The sequence below is a fragment of the Bombus fervidus genome, chromosome 2 (assembly GCF_041682495.2).
Source record: "Bombus fervidus isolate BK054 chromosome 2, iyBomFerv1, whole genome shotgun sequence".
NCBI lineage: Eukaryota > Metazoa > Arthropoda > Insecta > Hymenoptera > Apidae > Bombus > Bombus fervidus.
In genome coordinates this window covers 4788934-4811385 of record NC_091518.1, presented here as the reverse complement: position 1 = coordinate 4811385, position 22452 = coordinate 4788934, and the positions used below count along the sequence as shown (strand labels likewise).

The following is a 22452-nucleotide window of genomic DNA, read 5'->3' as shown; positions in this document are numbered from 1 at the left end:
GTAATTCACGCGCAGTTATTATACGTTCGAGTGGTGAAGCTCGCCTAACTAAACGCGCTTTTTACCTTTTTAACAAAGCACGTGTATGGGAATGGAAGACGCGCGCGCCAACGTCCGATGAATATTCGTCGATACGAGGCAGATCGATGAAACGCGCGAAACAATCGCAACGTACGCCGAGAACGAGGCGGCGAAGACGCAAGGCCGCGACCAGGGTTAACGACAAAATGGAATATTTAAAAGCTGCGTGAAATCGATACGGCGTAAAGCAAAAGTCCAACGTCCCGCCCTGTTCCGCCCCGTGGCATCTCGGCCCGCCCAGCCCCCGTCATCTGTCACCAGTTTTTCATCGTTATTAGATCGCGGTAATTTACGTCATAGACGTGTAAAGGGACAGAGCGGTTGATCGGACGAACAAAATCCGAGAAGAAATACGCGATCATCGACCGAGTTAGCGACGTGTGCGGCGATATTTCATTAGCGATAACGAGTATCTTTTGAAAACGAAAAGGACGGATAATTGATATTTTGATACGCCAGGTTTCATCGAACCCGGGCAATACGAAATTCCCGACGTTCAAATTCAATTTCTTCTAATCATATATATTTTTCAGAAGCAAATAAATGTCTGGACGCTCGATCAAAAGTTCACGTACCGAGTGTCCGATGCCGATGCAACGAGTAACTTTGACCGAGAATATCGCGCACGTTGTTAGCGGAGGCGGCGAGTCGCGAAACTTAAATTCTCATCGCGCTGATCACGTTCCATTCGATCGAACGGATCGCTCATAAACGAGACTGCAAAGAAGACACCGGCGGATCGTAAAATCGTCGAGAGTTACGCATCACCGAGTATGTTAAAATAGAACGGTACGTGAGCGTAATGAATAATGAAAGTCGTGGCGCATACGCGTATTTACGCTGTCGTTCGTCTCGCGTTTATACATATTTATCCGCGGACAGCCGACCCGACACGTATCCCGTGTTAAAGGTTACTTTCCCTGTCCATCCTTCTTGCTTTTCCCTCCTCTGTTCTCGCCCCATTCGAAAATAACCATACTAGACTTTTATCGTATGCAGATGATCCGAAAATCTCCGATGGCATCCGCAACGGTGTATCCAATAAATTCAGCATCGTCTTGACAGATTTAAAGAAAGATAATTCATTTTTCGATCGTGCTACGTATAAATGGAACACCGTTGTCCACGTTAAGCAGCGAAAAGTGTCAACTTGCAGTACAAACTTGTCATTTACGACACAGTGTAACGTCATCTCTCGTAATCTCTTGACGATTCAGTCTTTTTTTATTCCTAAATTCTCCGCTGATAACGACCACGCTCTTACGATTGCAGCGCTCCATTATCCAGCGATTAGGATGTTTCATAATACGAAAGTACTGATCTGCTCTGCGTATCATAATTCCTACGTCAACCAAATTCACAGACGAACACAGCGGTGGTCCTATGACGTGTAGCGTTAAATAATCTCAATCTTCTGGCATTGAGTGACGGCAGAATCGCGGTCATCAAGTTCGTAGAAAAAACAGCCGATCGTTCGATTGTTCTTTCCTTACGTTATTCCTACATCGCTGAGAAACTGCTCTTTTCCACACGCGCACCACCTGTCGCTATTTTAACGCTTCGACTGCCACGTTGGTCATTGGTGAGTAAAAATTGAATGAAAATTGACAATTAGAGCAAATTTTCAATATAACCGACACTTTGAAGGATTAAACATTTTCATGGAAGAACAAATTTTGCGTCTAAAACATCGTGGCGTCCTGAGCGAAACGTGTGATTTCGGCGTGGCAGTTAAAGTGTTTTAACCGCGTTAAATCGAATTGCCCATTCGCCGTGACGTCTATTCATCTGGCCAATTCTTCTCAGAGACGCTCCATGGGACGTATACTTTAACTTTTACGTATATTGCTGTGTATCTTTTTTATTTCTTTGCTCTCGTTTTCCTATCAAAAGATTTATCCAAATAATAATAATAATAATGAGAATAGTGGAAGAAGAGCGAGTCGTCTAGTCGTTGGAAACGTCTTGATTGTGGACAGCACCGTGTTCGGTGCTTACATACGCACACACGTATAACGGCAACCCTCGTTCGATCGATGTCGGCGAACTCCCTGGATTCGCGTTCTCGAGAGTCCGTAACGCGAAGCGAAAAGTCGAACGATATCGACCTCCGGTAGAGTTTCGCCTGCCCCTCCACGCGAAACCCTTTGTTTTCGCGGCGCGGCAAAACTGCAATTAAGTGGCATCGTTAGGATGGAAATAACGCGAGAAGATGGCACGGAAGTGTTGTCAGGCGAGGTATTTAACACGCTGGTCGCGCAGCGTAATTCGGCTAAGTTTCTTGCGGGGGCCAAATCCGATCGTATTCCGAGGGATCTCATGGCAGATATCCCAGATCTTTCATTTAGTCGAGAAGCGTACTTCTCGTGAGACGAGCATCGATGATTTTTCATCCTCCAAATGTTCAGTAGACAGCGTGAAAATATATTTGAAAGTGAGGAGAGTATAGAATAATGGAAAAAATGGTATCGACACAAGTGACCAGATGGTCTCATATGCCACTACGATACGGAAAAGCATCAAGTGGTATGCGAAATTAGCACTATATTTCCACTTAGGAACAACTATAGTAAATGCTCATATTGTGTACCAAACAGCCACAAGCAAAAAAATACAGATAAGAAAATTTCGGGAAATTCTCGTTTCCGAATGGTCCGATGTGTCGTCGGAAAATACTGTGCCCGACAACCATGGGAAGAAAACGAAGATGGTGTCTCACCATTTGGAGATTCATAAGAATCAGCAGGGCAAACCTGTAAGAAGGACGTGCACCCTATGTTACGAGAAGAGTCAAACTGTCGCACGCGAAGAAGCGAGGAAAACGTAAAAAAGACAAACATATTGTTCGAAGTGTCCAAAACCACCGTAAATGTGTTTGGAACGTTTTGACGAATACCATGCGACATAGTATAATGTAATATTTTATTAATAAAAAGTATGGTAAAATGTGTTTTTAATATTTTTATGTATATCCTACATTTAATTAACTCGAACAAGAAGAACGTCACCCATATTTGGGGCCCAATCAAAAACTCTAAGATCCTTAATAGACGCACCTTGGTATGTTACCAAGGAAACAATACATCGCGATCTTAAGATATCCACAGTCAAAGAAGAAATATCTAAGTTCAGAAACAGATATAATATAAGAGCCAACGACCACCAAAACCGTATTAATTACCCAATTACTTAACACGACGGATTTAGACTGAAGCATTAGATTCAAACATACTATAAACTCTTATAATCCAAATCACAGTACCACGCGAAAATAATTCACTTAAAATTCTGTATGAGAATTGACTGTAAATAGTCTACCAAATAAAAAGAAAAAAAATATTTGGGGCCCCACGGAAGCATACCCGTCAGACAGATACGGGTGACGCGGCGACCAACGTGTTAAGGCAAGATGAAACGAGACTAAGAAGACGGTAGATGGTCCGCGTTTTTGCCGGAACCGAGCGTTTTTCGGCCGGCTGCGCCGATTCGTTGACGCGGTAGCGGCCTCGCACTGCTTGCCGTTCCTCCTGAAAGCGCAGTCCCGGCCGTTTCTAGCGAGCTAAGCAAACGAGGAGCTGCCTGCATTCTTTACGGCAGACAGGCGCTTCTCGAGAGCGCCACTTTGCCGTTCTTCTTTCTTTCTCCGCCTCGTTCGCTCGCTCGCCTCTTTCCCTCTCTCGAGATGACACGTCGTTGCGTTTGTACAAGTTGGCGCGCGTAGTGGTGAGAGTGGCCGCGCGTCGCCGATAACACCCGACCCTTTGTAACGTGGCTGTGTGGTTGCAACCCCGTCTCGACGCGGCCCACCACGTTGCCTTCGCCTTTCCCATATATCATATCTGCCACGACTAAACGGAACAAGCCCTTGTTTGCCGATCGTGCGTAAGCCACGTGGCGCAAGGGAATCGCGCCCAGTCTCGAACCATCGAAAGGAAACCTCCCGGGGGAAAAGTCGAATTTATTCGGTTGGGTTCGCGCCGCTGCAGGATATCCGAACCGTGCGTTATTATGAAAAACGGAAGATGTAGAAGAACGAGGAAGAGATGAAAAAAAAAGAGCAAGAAGGAACGTAGGAAAGGAGAGAAAAAGCCTTGGTGATGGAGTATCCAGAGACGACGAGAGCTCGCGGCAAGGCGAGAATCGTTTGAAATCGCAGGTGGTAAGCGTAAAAAGTGGAAAAAGGAAAACAAAGAGGGAGGGAGAGAAAGAAAGAAAAAGGTAGGAATCGTGGGGGCGTGAGTTACTTGCTCTTCTCCGATTTAAACGGTCGGCCGGACGGTAAGCGATCCGAGAACAAGACGGGAGAGCTCTCGTCGAATCGCTGGTAGGAACAATTTCCGGCATTGTCGCGAGCGAAACAAAGTTTCAATTACGCTCTAGCATCGCCCAGTTGCCTCTTTTTAGTTCAACTCTCCACTCTTTGCCGAGTTTCCACCGTCGCATCTGCAAGCGCGCGCGCGCTCTTTCGTCTTCCTTTCTCCTGTGCTCCTTTCCCTTCCGCTTTGCCCTCTACCTTTTCTTCAGCCGTTGCCCCGCGCCGGCAAACTCGGAAGAGAATAAGAAAGAGGGCTGGTCGCGCGACAGAAAAGAAAGCAGGAAGAAAGCCGAGGCGACAAGGACAGAGGACGCGTGTAAACGCTGAACTGAAATGTTTTGCAAGCAGTTTGTTACGAGAGCGTGCGCAGCCAGAGTCCCACGCGGACTTCGGCGTCAATTATATCCGCGGAATAACTTAACGGTCCCTTAGAAACGCGTTGAATGGTCTATTCAGCGGTTCGTTGAACGCTCTCCAGTGTTATATAATAAACAGCGTGTTTCGTACGAACATGACGTAAGTTGAAGCTGCGAGGTTCGGCAGTTCCTTTCTTCCGGTCCGTTTACGCACCAGGCGAAACAACGTTCGCACGCTCTAATCAAATACGATAAAACGAAAGTGCCAACCTATCTGCTATCGGTTTCACAACCGACTAAACTATCGTTTAAACGAAACGATCAGTGAGAAGCTGTTTTAAAAAAAGCTTTTTTACTCGTAGTCTATACTTAGCCAAACATGTGCTGAAATGCGCCATGAAATCATTCGATTATTATTGTTCCGTGGAACAGCGCGGCAGACGAACGCTTTCATTTTTCAATTTAGCTACAGCGGCCGTTCGTTAGGTTAACTTGCTGCTAGTTCGTAAGATCGGAAATAATAAAGAATCCAAGTTTCCTTAAGTCGCGCGCTATAATCCCCTTGACCATGTCACTTTCTTTCGTTGATAAAAGCAAACGTTCGGCTGTTCGATATGGAGGGGAAGAGGAGAAGACGGAAGCGATGATCGACGAAACGATGGAAGAACGGCGATTACGGGCTCGTTAACGGAGCGCGATAACCCTGTCGCGTGAATCTAGCACCGCGCGTCCTAACGGACGTAACATTCGAAATCGACCGTAGTTTCAAGGGCAGGACCTTGCGTCAAGTTGCGCCGATGTCAACGACCGCACCACTCGACTTTCGTTCGCGTACATTTCGATAGGAATTTCATTGCGCTTTATGGTGGAAAATTCGGAGCGAGAAAAGACGACGGACGACGAAGATTCGGACGCTTCGCGAATAAAAACTGTCGGAACGAAGGCAGCGATTTTCATAGCGGTCAACGATTCTCGGAACGATCGTTCGGCCGAAGGAAAAAAATAACGGAGCATAAAAGCGCGCGTAAAACGCTTTCGCCGGTGCGCGATAATTCGGTCTGCGAAACAATATCGTTTTTATCGTTCGTGCCTGGTAATAATATTTATTTCCAAGGCGCGTTCAGTTTTTCCGGAATGCGTCGGCAAGTCCGAGAAACGGCAACCGGTGGTCCAGCGACGAGCAAACAATCGAGTGGCGTTTGTTCGCGATTCTGCCGACGAGCATCGCTTTCCAAGCTTTCGAAAGCCAAGCAGAAACGAAAAATCGTACATAGAGGAAACCCATATTTCGCTATGGGATCGCGAGAAACACGAGCTTTCCAGGACTTTGACGGAAGGGCGAAAGCGACGACGGCGAGCTGGACGATCGGAAGGCGTCTGGCTGGATGGCGCGCGATCGAGTGAAAAAAAGAGGGAGAAATAAAGAGAAAGAGAGAGAAAGAGAGAGAGAAGGAGGTGGTGAAAAGGAGAAGGAAGAGACGCGAGACAAACTAGAGAAGGCGAAAAGGCGATAGAAGGAACGCGTGTATTCCAAGCGTATATGCTTTGCTGGGTTTCCACGAGCGAAGAATATGACGGCGGTGACGTCAGTCTGAATATTTGAAGGGGGCGAGACTTCAAAAGAACACGTGTTACCGTGCTAGGACGCCGTTTAAATAATGCAAAGTCAACTTACTCTCCTCTCGTCCCACTCTACGCGTCTTTCTTTCTCTCTGTGTCTTTCATTGCCTTCTCTTTTTGCTCGTTGCCGTTCTCTCCCTTTGCCCATCCCTCGCACACCTTCTTCCAACTTTCTCGCTCTCTGCTTCGCCATCTTCGTCTTCGTTTCGTCTTCACCGTCTCCGTCAGCGTCGCCGTCGGTCCTCCCCCGTTCTACACTCCAGCCGGTCCGTGCCACTCACCGCTCCCATTCTCTCTCGTTCTTTCACTGTACGTCTCGACGCGACGATTCGCCGGACCGTCTCTGTCTAACACGGTGTCGGTGTCTCTCTATCACGGACGCGTCATATCTCTTTTCCACGTTCTCCGTTTCCTTCTTCTTCTTCTTCTTCTTCTTCTTCTTCTTCTACGCTTTCTCTTTCTGACGTAAGAGCGCGTCTCTTCGACGCTCGAGTCCGAACTTTGTAACGATCGATGTGCCACCCTGGCGTATGTACCGAGCGCGATGAAACGTTAATGCAGCGAGGATCGGCCGTTCGTGCTAGGAATTTCGGATTTCCCTGCAACTCGTGCGTCGTCGAGCAATCGACGATCCATGGCCACTACTGTTACAAATTAACGGAATCCAACTTTCCTAACTCGATTCTCCTTTTTCTTGGTTAAAGCTCCACCTGTATCGCCGCTGCTTCCCACGCTGTTTCCAAAACGACCAGCAAAGATTTCCAATTCGATTACACGCGGCCTTTCTACCGCTGCTTTCGCGAAGGGACCGTAATTTTCAGCGTAAGCAAATGCCGACCGTTTGAAAGGAAACGTTGGACTGAAAAATCGGCCGATCGATCGAAGCCAAAGAAACAGATCGGCGAACGTTAAACATTTGGCGAATGCCATGTAACGGGATCGAATAGCAAAACGTGATACTCTGAAAGCGGTCATCGGTCGTCTACGTATAATCGGATCGGTGAAATAACGTTGCGAGAGAATATCGGCGAGAGGAGCGCGAGAATAAGAAAGAGGACAAGAAGGTAAAGAAGAAGAAGAAAAAGAAGAAGAAGAAGAAGAAAGATTAGAAGAAGGCGAAACGGCGTAAGGCGAGCCGTGGAAAGCATTCGGAGGGGGGAGGAGGGACGGGTAGCGCAGGGCAGGGCAGGGCAGAAGAGGGCAGGGACGGGGGGCGGAAGGAGCGAGAGGGGGAGGGATTGGCGGAGGAATGGGATGGAATAAAATGGGGTGGAGTGGCGGAGGAGAAGGAGGAGCAGGAGGAACAGGAGGAGGAGGAGACGATGAATGAGTCGTGTGTGCAGTCGATGCGATGCACGTGCAGGTGCATCGAGAGTGGGGCGGCAGGAATTCGCGCTGTCGCACCCGCGCATTTACCCCACCTCCGCGTCGCAGGGCGCAGGATTATGGAACCACCCCTGTGTACGAGGCCCTCTGTTTTTAGTCCCGGTTTTTTTCACCGATTGGCCACCCGTCGTGCAGCCGGCGGTGCGCCGTTCGTGGACCGAATTCGCGTGGGCGTTCGTTCGCCGCTCGAAACCATTCCGTTCGGTTCCCTAGCGCGCGGACGATTTGCCAACCAACGAGGGACTGGACCGCGTTCCTCCAGGCTGCTGTCACCGTCCGCGCCAAACAAAAGATGCGCAGCCGATGATTATCGATCAGCCGGTGAGAAATCATGCCACCGATATTAAACTTCTAAATTACCATTGCCACTGCTCATGCCGCGCGTTCCAACGCGAAATCTCGTTAATTGTCTGGTCGTGAGTCGCGCATTCGCGATATTAAAAATTTCCTGTGCCGCGAGCACAGTCTTGTCCGGCAGTGGGAACGCGGCAAAGAGATTGATCCGCGAGATGAAACTTCTCTCGGCAGAGACTCGCGAGTACTTTACCTGCCGTGAGTAAGAAGCTCGCGTGCCACGCGACCGTGTCAACCGTGTACGTACGTGGGTTTTACACGTGTACTTGCACGTTTTACGCGCTACGTGGTAAACGCCGCACAGCACCGCTTTATGCTCCACGACCGAATACATTAACCTCCTGCTGCATCGTCATCGCTGCAGCCTCATCCGCCACCCCCGTGTCTCTTTCGTCTCTCTCTCTCTCTCCCTCTCTCTTCGTCTACTTTTCCCAGCTCCTGTCTACGATCAGCGTCGACCACGTTATCTGCTCTCACCTTCGCCAGCGTCTCTATCAACCACCTACGTGTTCCTTTCCTTTTCGTTCGAGGTCTCGCGTAAACGTAACAGACGGATGATCGCTGCGGCTCTTTGCTTCCAGTATTCGTCGAGGATAAACGACCTCTGTCGCCAAATCGAAACGCGCTTTGAAAATCGTGATGGATAAAGCGACGACGACTTTACTCGCAGCGATCGAAAACGCGTTTTCAGAAACGTTTGTTCGCACGGAACAAGTTTTCACGCAATTATCAGCATCTCCTGACGCCTTTCTGCTACTCCGGCCCTTTCATCGCCTCTCGCTCTCGCACTCGTGGCTTCCTTGCAGTCGCCTCGTCTAGCCCCGCTGTTATCCTCGCGCTCTCGCTTCTCACCCAACGTCTCATCCTCCAACATCGTCTCTTCCTCGCGCCCCAGCTACTACACTTCTACCACTACGCTGCAAGCTAACAGCGTGGTAGTCGGGTCGTCCCTCCTTCACCGCCGACTCTTCGCGCGCCTACTTCCTTCACCCCTTCTTACCCTGCTTTCCTTCTCTTTCTTACCCAGATGATCCTGGCTCTCTAGCCGGCACACTCTCACGAACCTACTTTGCCTCGTACTTTATCTTTATCCGTTTTTCACCCCCTCGTTCAGCCTCGGCTCGGCCCGCTCTCATCCTCCCTCGCCAGCGCGCACGTCATTCCGCATTATTTTCATTTTATCGTCAGCAATCTTGGTTAATGCAATACCCTCCATCGTCCGGGAACATTTTCTTTTTTATTTTCTAACTGAATATTCTAACGCGTTACCGGCTCTCGTGGAAAGTCAGTCGGTGGGGGAAGGATAGGACGAGGTCGACGCGCGTCGGTCCGATCGCGTCTCCAGAGAATTTCCAGTTCGACCTTGCCGTACCGCGTTTCCATCGACGTGGAAGGTGCACGGAACGATGAGGAGCGCGCAAGAAACGACGACGAAGGTGATTGACGGGACACGTTGGGTGAAGCGGCCCGAGGGCTATCGACTTTGGTCTTCGATCGAGCGTAGGTTTGCTCGCTGCCAACCGATTTCGTAGCTCGTTGTATCGCGCAATATAGCGCGTCGCATCGCGTCACGCCGTATACCATAGCACAGCAGTGCACGGCCATTCTATCGACTTTGTTTCCGCGAGTCACCACACCGCGTGTACCCGGCCAAGACGTTGCTACGTATCGATCGCCGGATTAATTTGTAGTCCAGACAATGGGCCGCCATCTCTACAGTTCTAGCCGATATACGCGACAGACACGGAGCATTACGTGGTTTCGTTTACGCTGCACCGGCTCCGCGCTTTCGTCGTGCAAGACGGCGCGAAATTTCGATCGTCGAGAAGCAGAGCGACAGGTGCGAAAACTCGAAAGGGTCGGCCGACTACTCGACGGATGTCGACGATCGACGCGCGGTTTTCTCCTTCGAGACGCAATCTCAACGGTACAATGCAACATGGAATTTTTAACGGCCGGATAGGAATACGAAACGAGGTGCGAGACAATGGGTTTCTCGGGACCGATTCGCTTTTATCTCGACCCGCTATTTTCTTCCAACTCGACTAATCTAGCTTCCGCGAAGAAACTTCCTCCGCTGTTAAACGCTTCCTTCTAACCATCCCGATGTCCTTCGTTATATTCGCTCGACTTTCGAAAATCGATCGCCCGCGCCGACGAGTATCCGTTTAACACTAAAACTACCATACCAGCCAAATTGACTTGATTTCTTCTTTATTTTAAAATTAATTTTATTTTAAAATTCCAACTTTATGTTATGTCTTCTTTCCGCAACGATGACTAAAAGAATAATACGATGAACTTTATTTTGTTTTTATGTATTCAAACTGAAAATAATTTTGTACCAAGGCTATTTATATCAAAATGACTGGTATTTGTTGAAGTGTAAAAGATCCTGCAATTTGTTTATGGAACCCCAATTAACCAATTAAGTTTTGTGCAACTTCCCACACGTTTTTACAATTTTTTCTGCGTACCATTCGATGTAAAGATATCAGTCATCAGGATGTAACACCAGTCAAATTGACTGGTGTTATTTTAAAGTTCATTTTAATTCCATTTCATTCTAATTCAATTTCATTTTAAAATTCCTACTTTATGTTATATTTTCTTCAGCAACGATGTAATGAATTTCGCAACGATAAGAAAAAATAACACAGTGAATTTTATTTTGCTTGTAAGGAATTCAAACTGAAAATAATTTCGTATCAAGGCTACTTATACTAATACCAGACAAAATGATTGATTTTACAATTTCATTTTAAAATTCCTACTTCATGTTATATTTCTTTTTACTTTTGCAACGATAAATAAAAGAATAATATAATGAATTTTATTTTGTTTTTATCTATTCAAACAGAAAATAATTTTGTACCAAAGTGACTGGTATTTGTCGAAGTGTAAAAGATCCTGCGATCTGTTTATCGAAGCCCAATTAACCAGTTTCCTCGTTTTCTACAACTTCCCACGCGTTTTTACAATTTTTACTGCGTATTATTCGATACGACGATATCAGATATCAGGAAAATTCCCGATCGATCGCTAGATCGCTAGATGCTGACGCTAGAACTACCACAGCAGTCAAAGCGACTGGTTCTACAATTTTATAAACGTGTGAACCCTCGTTTAGGGATGATGGTCCCAGCTGGATTAAAAATACCAAAAATGTACTACAAATATTCTACTCTTACATATGTTTTAAAGACCATGTTCACTGCTTTTGATAGAAATAGCTTCGTGTCAACTATCGGTAATTCTAGCGTTAATCTCTTTCGGATCATCCTTTCAAGGAAATTGACGGTTATTTGAGAAAATCGGTGAACGACCGGTGCAGCCAAATATCTTTCGCATGGTCCCGGAGTTGCGTTGGAGCAACGAGGGAGCGGCGATCGTACAAATCGGATCGAATGAATCATATTCGCTGCAAGTATCGCGACGTGAGTCATCGACGTAAATGAGATTATATTCTACCTCCTATTAGTGTAACGCTCGGCATTAACCGACTCGCCACGCCGTTCCGACAAACAAATTTGAGCGCGTGACTCAGCCAGCTCCTATGTAATATGTACAAATATACGCGCGTAAGAGATTCACGCGCGTTTCTCCAAACTCCTTTGATCGATTCGCAAGAGCAAAAGCACGATCGAATGTTGCTGTTGCTTCGTATAAACGTACGTTGGTAAGCTGGATATCTCGATGTTTAGCCGAATTTTCCAGCCTGTCGTTGGTTCTGTTGGACCATTCGTAAGGACGAACGAAGAAAATAAAGACAACAGCAGGCGAAAATAGAAGAAACAAAAAGACGTAACGACAAAGGGAAAGGAAAGAAAAGAAGAGAAAGCGTAGGCTGCGGCAATCCGAGTACACCGGTGGTGGAATCGACGCGTAAGCGTAGCGAGTTTCGAGGGAGCGGATTTAAACGCTGCTCGGCGATTCAACGTTCGAGGCATTGAAGCGTAAAACAAGCGGTAGGATGCGCGACGCCGGCAGAAGAGGGAGGAAAACTCGACGAAACGTCGCTCGGCTTTCGTGTCAGAATTAAACGGGCGTCATCGCCGCGTGTCTTATTTCTATAGGTCGCGCGTGCCTATTATATGCGATCGAGGGTTTTTTTCGGTTGCACGTCGACGCCGGTGAAAACTCGGATGTGCAGCAACGAACAGCGATCGTTTTATTGGCTAGAGAGGAGGATAGGACGAACGGGACGCGAAGAGAGCAGGACGAACAGAAACAGGCGAAGAGAGAGAGAGAGAGAGACAGAGGGAGGGAGAGGGAATGTAATCGAATATCCTAGAATTTAATTCTATCGGTTCGTCCCGCGCGTTCGACTTTCATATCGCGCTTTTTTGCGACAGTCATTAAATCTAATTTATCGCGACGCCCGCGTCGCGTTTCAGGGATGTGTACCGGCCGAAACGAGGGAGGCTGGATTTCCACGATTCGATTCAAATCGAAAGACCCACACTCTCTCTCTCTCGCCCTTCGTCCACCACCGTTTCCGTTCTTTCGCGAGACGCCTCGCGCCACCAGTTTCCCCTCTGCGTATCCGCGCGCGTGTCTTGCCCGCCGTTTCCCTCCTTTCCATTTGCCGGCGAGTAAAAGTTCGAGGTGCGGTGTAGTGTTATACTAGTTTTAGTTGTGGTATTAGGCTGATATATAGTGCTACACTGCTGGCTTGTATAGAGGCCGAGATAGATTTCTGTTGCTTGTTTAGAGTAGACGTCGCTGCTGAGCTATTGCTGCTTTTTTTTCTAATTTTTGTATCGTGAAAGAAAAATCTGACTATGATCGCTGGGATTTGAACAACCCCCGGGGGGTCCCGAACGTTCGTAACCTAAGGCGAGAACCACTCCGCTACCGTCTTCCAACTATGATTGCTGTCGAGTGCCGCTACAAGTTAAAAGCATCGAAAAACGTTTGCTACGGGCCAGCGAGTAAAATATGCAAGAAAAAAAGAGTCTCGCAAAGACGAGACACGATCGATCGATGATCGAGCGGAAGCGGAGGAGCCAGAATGTCCGGGCCCGAGTGGCGTTGCGCGGCAGATAACGACGAGAGGTTATAAATCTGCTTCCGGTCGGAATCGGGAGCGAAGCAATCTGCGGAATGGTCCGGTCATCCGTCCATCAAGTCACGCGTACCGCGACGTACAGTCTACGTATTAATATATCTGCGGGCCGGAGCGGAGATTCGCGCGCGCATGCCGCTCGACACACACGCACACGCGTCGGCTAGGGACGCGCGCCTCCGTTGCAGTCGACGTTGCTTCGGTCGGACCGCGTTGCGGCTGTATCGTGTGTCGTGTATCGTGTATCGTGCACCGTGCATCGTGCATCGTGTATCGTGTATCGCGTACGATGTATAGTGAACGATACGAATATCGTACGGGGCATAGGGCGGCGCACGGTGCGCGGTATACATCGCAGCGTACGTCGCTGATGCCCGACGCGCGATGCACGGTGAACCACGATGCACGATGCACGATGCGCGGGACGCCACCATCCCTTTCCCTCTCTCTCTTTCTCGCACTGGTTCTCCTCTGTTTCCAGCGTTTCCTCGTCGCCCGCCGCTCCGTATATTTATGCGCGTTTCGATGGGAAAAGGCAGCGCGCAACTCGGACGCGACGCAAGATAATTTCTGATTTACCGCGGCTTCGTCGGAGCTGTCGCCTGCCGTACATAGCGCCACCAGATCCATCCTGCGTTGCATTTTCAAAATGGAAACGTTCGTTTCTACCCTCCCTCTCAACCCCTCCGCCCATTCGGGTCCGGTCTACTTGCTCATCCTTTCCTCCGACGCTTATCGCCGCTGGCTAACAACCGCAAAGCTGCTCCCCTTTCCGTTTTCCGACGAATTGCTCTCGCCTCGCAATCGGCGATCGTTCGAATCGTCAGACGTCGCGATTCGGTGGTCGCGCGTCGCGCCACGTCTCCAGCTGCGGCGTTCATAGGACGACGGCGAAACGTCCGTACGCGGCGCGGTAAAAAATTAATCGCGTGGTTCTTCCGACGATTTTTTTGTCCAGATAAACCGTTCGTTCTTGCGCCGTGTTTAACGTTCCGCCTTGTTACGTTATTACGCGAAACTCCTTACGAGAATTTCGGTTGGATTTTCACCACAGTTTTCCGCACGTAGTCGCTGGCGATTACGCGTTTCGACGTTACTTTACGTTCGTACTTTGCCTCTCGCTCAGTCTCGCTTTAATTGTCCTATCAAAGGGACCATCTTTCAGCAAGCAAATTAAGTTAGTTGGGTGAATTAAACAAGTCCCCGGATTGTAGTCTCGCGATCTACTGAGCTGGTAACTAAGTGATTGCGGACTTTGTCAATACCAACTAATGACAAAATCCGCCATCACTTAGTTGCCAAACCAATATTTGTCAGAAACATCGCCAATTTTTTCCTCTTGTTGAAGACACGCGTTGCCGACAAATATCTTGGAAATTCGGCAAAAACTGAACAGTTTCGGACGACGTCGCCGAATTTGGCGAAACGTAAGGGAACCAATTGACCGAGCAACGAAGCTAAGCGAGAAGGCAAGCTAAGCAACGAGGGGGAGAAATGGTAACGGGAAAGGACGAAGAGGCAAAGTTAAGTGTATGCGGTTCGGTTAGCCTGAGATTACGTTCCAAGTATTGCCATTATACGGAGAGTTTCCTAGGAAGGCAATTTTTGAAATATTTCAAACACATAGCATTATACCGTCCCTTATTATAAAACAGTGTGTGCGGATGGATGCTACGTAACACAGAACCGACAACGAGTCGAGTCGGCTACTACGCTTCGACTCTGTCTATTTCAACTCGTTCGAGTTTGCAGTCTGTTCGACTGCGTCCCGGTTTCCCTTCATCGGCCTCGCCCCTTTCTTCCTTCCGTCGAGATCGCACGACGAAATTATAACCGTTGGTCACGCACAGGTACCTACCAATTTCTTCAGGTTCATCGTTGGCGCTTTGCTGTGGCGAAGGCGCGCAGCCGCCTGCCAACCGCCATCGCCAGAAGCTAGCGAGGACAGGACCATCGTCGTCGAATTATCGTATCGCGAAAAAGTTGACGTGAGACGGGCGAGCGCAGGTATCGAGAAAAAGCGAACCAAAGTACCTGAACGGCCGTTTCGTACGACGCGTGTTCGATTTTACGGACGGTTGTGCGACAGAACGCGCGTCGGGTTTGGAATTGGACGGACAGCGAAAGGGGCGACTTAAGATGAAAGCGGCGATAGACGAAAACTCTCGATCACTTTTTGACGGGCGGCGTAATCGAGTAGGCGAGAGCGCAGACGGTGAACGCGCGTCGGGTATGGTGCGGCTTTTTTTCTCCACGTTTCGAAGAAGGGGTCGCATTTTAATACATCAAACTTTTCAATTTTGCCGCGGCTCGTATCGCGCGCCACTCTCTGCCCGTCGAAATGACGCTCCTGATATATCGCTTAGCTAGGCCGTTACGCGTTCATCAACGCGGAATCGATACGCGTGCGTACACGTGTACGCGCGTAGACGGTGTCCGCTGCGAAGGTAGACGCGGACGTTGTCGCAGCGCGCGCCGCACGCCCGCGAAAACACAATCAAGACCGTACGGCAAAAACACTAATTTAAACGGAACGAAGGAAATATGTAGTCGCATCCGTTGCGTATCAGGATGAATGGCGCTCGCCCGGTTACTACACGATTCACGATTCACGATTTACCGTTCTGCCACTTTTTTTCCCCACCCATCTTCTCCCTCGTCCTCTCTTTCCACCGTTCTCTTCGCCTATCCGTCCGTGCGTCTCTCCGTCTCTCGACGCGACAGCGATCGGTCTAACTCGCTCTTACGAACTGCGTACAACGGACGACGCGAAGAGAAAGAGGAGGGGCGAAGCGGTTATTGCCAAAAAGGATAACGCGAGCAAAGATTAAATTTTTTCCAGCCCGACTTTTCAGCCTTCACCGACCGCGTGATCGTAGTTCGCTGCTTTTCGCGTTCGACGTCGTGTACGCGTTTCTGCCGTCCGTTGTCACGCGTTCCGTGCTTCTTGCCGCGGTAAGCGATAACTCGGCTCGGACGATCGCCTAGCGAAATTCCAACGAAAGATCGGATTGCCTCGTATCGCGGTGCGGTACGCGCACGTTGCCGCCGGCGAATTTCCAACCGATCGGCCAGAGTTAAAAGACAATTTATATTTAAATTTCGTTTCATTAAAGCTCTTAATCCGAAGGAAATCCAGCTGCAACGCTGAGAACGATCCTTTGCGGCGACTAAATCTTTAATAATCCATCCTTGAGTGGCGCGCTTCTCGCCAGGGAGTATTTTTCACCATGTTATATACATCGTTCGTTGGCAAGGCAAGTGCAGACACGCGCGCGCTCGCCTATACACAACCAGAGAGATCGTTCGTACGTACGAGCACTGGAGGAAAAGGTAAGCAGGTGTTGGTTTTATCGCGTGTAATTTTCCATGGTCGGTCGTGAACGACCCTTGGACGGATTTTCACGCAGGCCGCGCGCTCTTGTTGCAAACGCACGCATCTCCTATTAGGTGAGCCCGCATCAATTAGGCATTTTAATCGGAGAGGCTTCGCGCCGGTATCGCGGAACAGTCGCGATACACTAGCGTATTACGATACGAGCAGGCATGCCCGGAGAATTGGAACGTGGTTGCGTTAACATAATGGAATTCCGCGGAATGTTATAGCCATTATACATAGCCGATTGCGTCACCACACCGATATACGTATAGCCACGATAGAAAAATAATACTCGGCCTCAATTTTCCGCTGTGCTCGACAAACCACGAATCTCCGTCGAAATTTACCGACCATTTTTTTCTTCTTTCACTCTATCATCGATCCGACCGTATTTTCTCGCCAATCGATCGACAAATCGTTGCTTCTTACGGCTTTCCTACACTGTCTATTGTAACTACTTGCTTTTACGATATTCCGATTTATTTGCTCGTCCTCGAAGGAGGTAGAAGTCTGTTTAACACGTTGACTGCTACGCGTGTTTTCAATGAAATCTCCTTCGGGCCACGCGTGCCGCAGTACCAAGCGTTCTCTGATTGGTACTCCCATCGATATTTTAGTAATGCGAGTCGCTCAAAATTTTCGACAAATTGAAAAGGAAGTATTGAAAAATATTCACGCCTCGAGAACACGTTGTTATTGATGAAACGTTGCTTCCATGGCGCGCACGACTCATCTTCAAACAATATATAGCAAATAAAGCGCACAAATACGCGATCAAATTATTCAAATTATGCTCAAGCAGGGGATATACATGGGCAATGAAAATTTATTCTGGTAGATCAGCCGACGGTGTTAGAGAAACAGCATTGGCACACGATGTATGTCTACAGCTTGCGGAGAAACTTTTCTACCAAGGACGAACATTATACATTGTTCATTTTTACACGAGTTACGAATTAGCAATATTATGACTAAACCGCGACACACATGTAGTGAGAACACTTAGGAATAACAAAAAATTCCTCCTAAAAGATATTCTTCGTTGCAAACTAAGTAAAGGGGAGATGGTATCGAAAGATGATAACGGGATTGTCGTACTCGAATGGAGAGATACACGGGATGTGAGAATTTTATCGACAAGACACGCTCCCATCGTGATACCAAGTAGAAAAAAGATCGTAGCACTCGTGCTGTTTCTCCAAGCCAACAGACATCTGCAACATTAAAACCACTAGCTGTTGTGGAATATAACGAAGGAAAGTGTGGAATAGATTATTCCGACCAAGTTGGTTTCTTATGCCACCACAATTAGAAAAGGAATCAAATGGTACAGAAAACTTGGCATTCAACTCCTTCCGGCAATTTCTGTTGTAAACGCTTTGACGGTTTACAAAATTGCAACAAGGAAGGATATAAATACTAGAATATTTAGAGAATCGTTAGCTGCAAAATTATTAGGGTTGTCTGAGAATACAAAAAATCCTTGTCTTCTACGGAGTCAGCGTAATATCGCCGTTGGGAAAAATCATTTTGGAAAAGCACTAGACGCGCGTGCAAACTATGTTATGCAGATAAAAGACGTCGAATGGACCGAACGAAGACTCGAGAGAATTTAAAGGAAACGACAACTTATTGCCCAAATTGTCCCGACCAACCTCAGCTATGTATAGAATGCTTTAAAGTTTTACATTGTAAATAATTTTTTCAATAAACCATTTTCGTATTACTTTTATAACAATTCAATAGTTTTATTATTTCCTCTAGAATATCTTTTCAAATACCTACGACGATCCTTCGCAAGTAGTCAAACAAGCACCACCCGAATACGGCTGACGCGGCCCTACCGGAAACTTTGCTGTCATCCGAATACGAGTATCGTGGCAGTCAATGTGTCAACACGTTACATCGATAGGAGGTTGAGGTCGAATGGATGGCAAAGATCGATGGAGACAAACGATTTCATGATCGTGGAAGTTTGCGAAAGGTGGTGGAACGCGGACCAGAACGTTGGAAGCGCGTGGCAGGGTAGACGACACGGACGAGTGGCGAAACGAAGCGCGGCCACTAGCTGTTCGTTTAATAACTTGCGCCGGTGGCGAACGATAAATAATGCAGGAGACACCGTCGTCCCGATGTAATTAACGAGAACAGTCGATACCCGGTGTGTGTCACGTATGCGCGAACGAGCGCGTAGTCAATATTTGTCATTCGTTTTAACAAAAAGAACGTTACAAAACGGTCGAATGCTCCGCGTCCAAATATTGACTATGCTCATTGACGTTCATTGATACTCTCAATTAGTGCACACTGTCGAAGCCGATCGCCGGGTAATTGGACCTCTCCGGCAAAGGCTCGGTCTTCCCGTTAGACGACGTTTCCGGTAAAAACATTCGGCCGTTCGTAATTGGCAGCTTCGTCGACCCTAACCTGCGCGATTCTTCGCTGTGTAGCTGTTGGTCCGTCGAAACTCTGCGGACCAACATCCTCCAATTATAAACACGACGCCTTTTCCTCGGGACTTTGTCCAGTCGGCAAACTCGTCGACTGTCGTTTTTCCAAAGTCGTTTCTCGCGAATTCGCTGGAATGCAGGCTGCCACGCGTGCCGACAGTGAGGAAACTTCGCCGCTACAGCGGCGACCGCCGCGAATCTCGTTAACGTAGCAAAACCTAATTAACAACTTTCAAAAACGCTTTCACGTCCCATCGATTTTTTCCCTGGTTCCTCTGTCATCCCTCGTTTCGAAGATTCGCGCGCAACGTCGCGCGTTCCCCGCAACGTTCCGATCGTGCGTCGATAAAACGGTTCGATCGCGTTCGACAAAATGCCCGTTGTGGACGTTCGCGCGCTCGCGTTCGATGCGATTCGACTGTACGCGAACGTAAACGATCGTTGTGAACAACACGGTGATAGTGGAACGTCGTGGTGTCGACGACCGTGGATGCGTTGCGTCGCGAAAGACGAGGAAATAGTAGGGAAGGAAAAATAGCGGAAAAATCGTGCTCACTCACCCTTTCCTCCTCGCGAATCATCTCGGCGATGCCAGGCTTTATCTCGAGATCGTCCCCGGGAGTCGGTTGACCCGCAGCGCCTTGCTGATGGTGTTGCTGCTGTTGCTGCTGCTGTTGTTGTTGCTGTTGTTGTTGTTGCTGCTGAACGGAGAGCTGTTGGCCGTGTACGGTCAGGTGGTTGACGGAGGCGTGGGGACCGGAAGTCACGTGGCCAGGCACGTGGTGAGCGGATATCGAGTGCGAGCTCTGTTGGCCGGGCTGAGGGGGCGGCGGTGGCGGTGGCGGCAGGGGCAGCGATACCGGAAGTTCCTGGAGGTTGATCTGCGGCGTGACAGAGACGTTGGGAGTTCCCGGAGATCCGAGGGATCGCGGAGTCGAGCTGCTGGGCAGCATGCCGTGAATGTCAGGTGGTACGATCACGCCTCCGCCGCCTTGGCTCGGATCTTGATCATCGGGGATGCTTCCGGAGGCGACCCGGTCTGGACTGCAGGCCGGCGGCGGCGATCTCTCGTCCGACGTTCGACGTCGTTTCTTTCTGTGCATCGCTGCCGCGTTCGCCGCTTCCTCCAAGCTCGATCTCGACGTTAGCTCTTGCTCGTTGTTTACGTCGGCCAAGCCGCGGATCTTGAGGCTCTCCGCGACCTTCAACAGCGGCCCGATTTGCTCTTGCGACACGTTTATCTCTCCTTTGTACATGAACTCTACGGCGGCCTTCAATTCCGGCCATTTGATGTCCTTCATGATGACGATAGGATGTTGGCAAGGATTGTCGAAGAAAAGCGCCTGGAAGTACGGGCTGCACGCGGATAGCACCATCTTGTGAGCTTTCACGCTGTGTCCGTCGCAGGCCAACGTCACGTCGACGAAGCTCTCGCTCTGTAGCAGCTGATCGAACACGTTGGTCAGATTCGTCTGGTAGTTGTTCCACCTGAGGCAAAATTGCTGGGGCGACCCAGCGCCGCTTTGCTGTGTCATGTTTTCCACGAAGGATCTGGTCGTAGCGTCTCGATCGTTTCCTCTTCCGTTTCCGTTCCTCTCGTCCTCCCCTTTCTCCACCTTCTTCTCCTCCGCCTGCACCGCGTCCTCCACCACCGCCACCTCCTCCACCTCCTCCTCCTCCTCCTCTTCGTTCTCGCTCTCGTGCTCGTTCTTCTCCACCTCTTCTTTCTTCGCCACTGTCGCTTCCTTCTCCGTCTCCTCCTCTTCTTCTTCTTCTTCTTCTTCCTCCTCCTCCTCCTCCTCCGCCTCCTTTTGCCAACTTTTGGCGCGCTCCTCTACGCCCTTCGCGTCTCTTTCCTCCGTTTTTCGATCAACGAAACTCTGTTCGTCGATGCTTTTACCGATCGGTGGTCGCGAACGAATCAACAGCTAGACCGCATCTGGAACACACACGTACACAAGCACGCGCGCGAAATTACGCGCCAACCACGCGTCTGTTTTTCTCGTGGGAACGCACGCGTCTGTACGTCAAACGTGCGCGGCCGCCGCGATCTTTCTGCCGAGGATCTCGCGATCGAACATCGCCGTTTTCCTTTCGACTCGTTTCACAGTCTTCTCCGTTTTTTTCTCACTCTCTCACTCTTTCTTTCTCTTTCTTCTATTCTTTCCACCGCCTCTTTCGATCGCGATCAACAATCGAAACAATCGGAAAGGATCGCGCGTCGCTACGTTCGAACGCGATCCATCGAACGCATCGTTGCGGAACTCTACGGACCAAAGATTTACGCGTCGCGTCGCGTCGACTCGAATCGAAGAAACGGCTGGCGTGCGCCAGCGCGCGCGTGCACGCGCGCGACTTTCGAAAACAGGGTGACCGTAACGAGTTCCCGCGCGCGCGCGCCACTCAACAAACTCTGCTTAGCGTTTCTCGCGTTTACTTCGTTCCGAGTGTCCACTTCCCTCCCCTTTATCGACGATGTACGGTAGCACGCGGCTGTCCTTTGTATTTCGGCTGACAGGTCGTCGGTGTCTCGGCCGGATGATCGCGATGACAAGAAGAGTACGCAGCAACGTTGCAATTCCAAGCACCGGTTCTCGCGTACTTTATATTTTTTACCCAGTCTCACCGAGTACACACCAGAAAGCACTGAAAACAATCGACGAAGTAGCACTCGGCAGCCTCAAGCTCGATCACGATGACTCTCTCTCTCTCTCTCTCTCTCTCTCTCTCTGTTGAAACGGGGAGGGAAAAACGTGTACGCGCGATAATGCGTGGCCGCGCGCGTTGCGAGGACCGATGGAGCGACACGACGAAGCGCCCACGATCTGCACCCCGTGACGAGCGCGTCGCAACTGAGAGACTCGCGGCAGCGACGGTTCGTTCGAACGGCAGTAGAGAGGTCCGTGAGGCGGCCGAGCGCCGATACCGTGTGTTTGCAGCGGTGCCAGCGCCGACTCGAGGCTCGAGGGGCGAGAGACGATGGACGAGAGACGCGAGACGCGCGGCAGCCACGGGGAGAGTGGCGCGTGGGTGCGACAGAGAGAGAGAGAGAGAGAGACGAGGGCGAAAAGAGAACGGCCAAGGCGGCTGGTCGGAGCGACAGGGACGACCACCGGCGAAACAAAGAACCATCGAGCGGAGCGGCTGGCGAGCGACGAAGAAGGAAGGCGGCGTCGGCGCGAGCGAAACGATGACGCGGTGCGACGGAGACCGCGTCGAGACCGCGAAGAGAACGGGTGCGGGTGGAGGAAGCAACGTAGCTCGCGCGTCCTCGCGTTCCCCTCGCTCCGCCGTCGCATCGGCCAATCGGGAGGCTCACCTTCCGATCGGACGCGCCGACAGGCGCCGCCCCCGGAGACCGCCTCATACCGCCTCTCCTTCTTTCTTCCTCGCGCGAGCGGCCTCTCGCTTCTCTCGCCGAGAAGAAGAGAAATTCTGCCGCG

The 22452-nt window shown here is 49.6% G+C and overlaps 2 protein-coding genes across 3 annotated transcripts in view; both read right to left on the bottom strand.

Annotated features, from left to right (window-relative positions):
* LOC139992388 (protein bric-a-brac 2) overlaps positions 1–20579 on the bottom strand; it is a 171151-nt gene extending 150572 nt beyond the window's left edge. For both annotated transcript variants that reach the window (XM_072013183.1, XM_072013191.1), the window contains exon 1: positions 19570–20579. In XM_072013183.1, coding sequence (XP_071869284.1) covers positions 19570–20544 — 975 coding nt within the window. In that variant the 5' untranslated portion in view covers positions 20545–20579. The remainder of the gene's footprint in view (positions 1–19569) is intronic.
* Wus (TM2 and DnaJ domain-containing protein wurst) overlaps positions 1–22452 on the bottom strand; it is a 261802-nt gene that overhangs the window by 167666 nt on the left and 71684 nt on the right. The gene's annotated exons all lie outside the window — the stretch shown is intronic.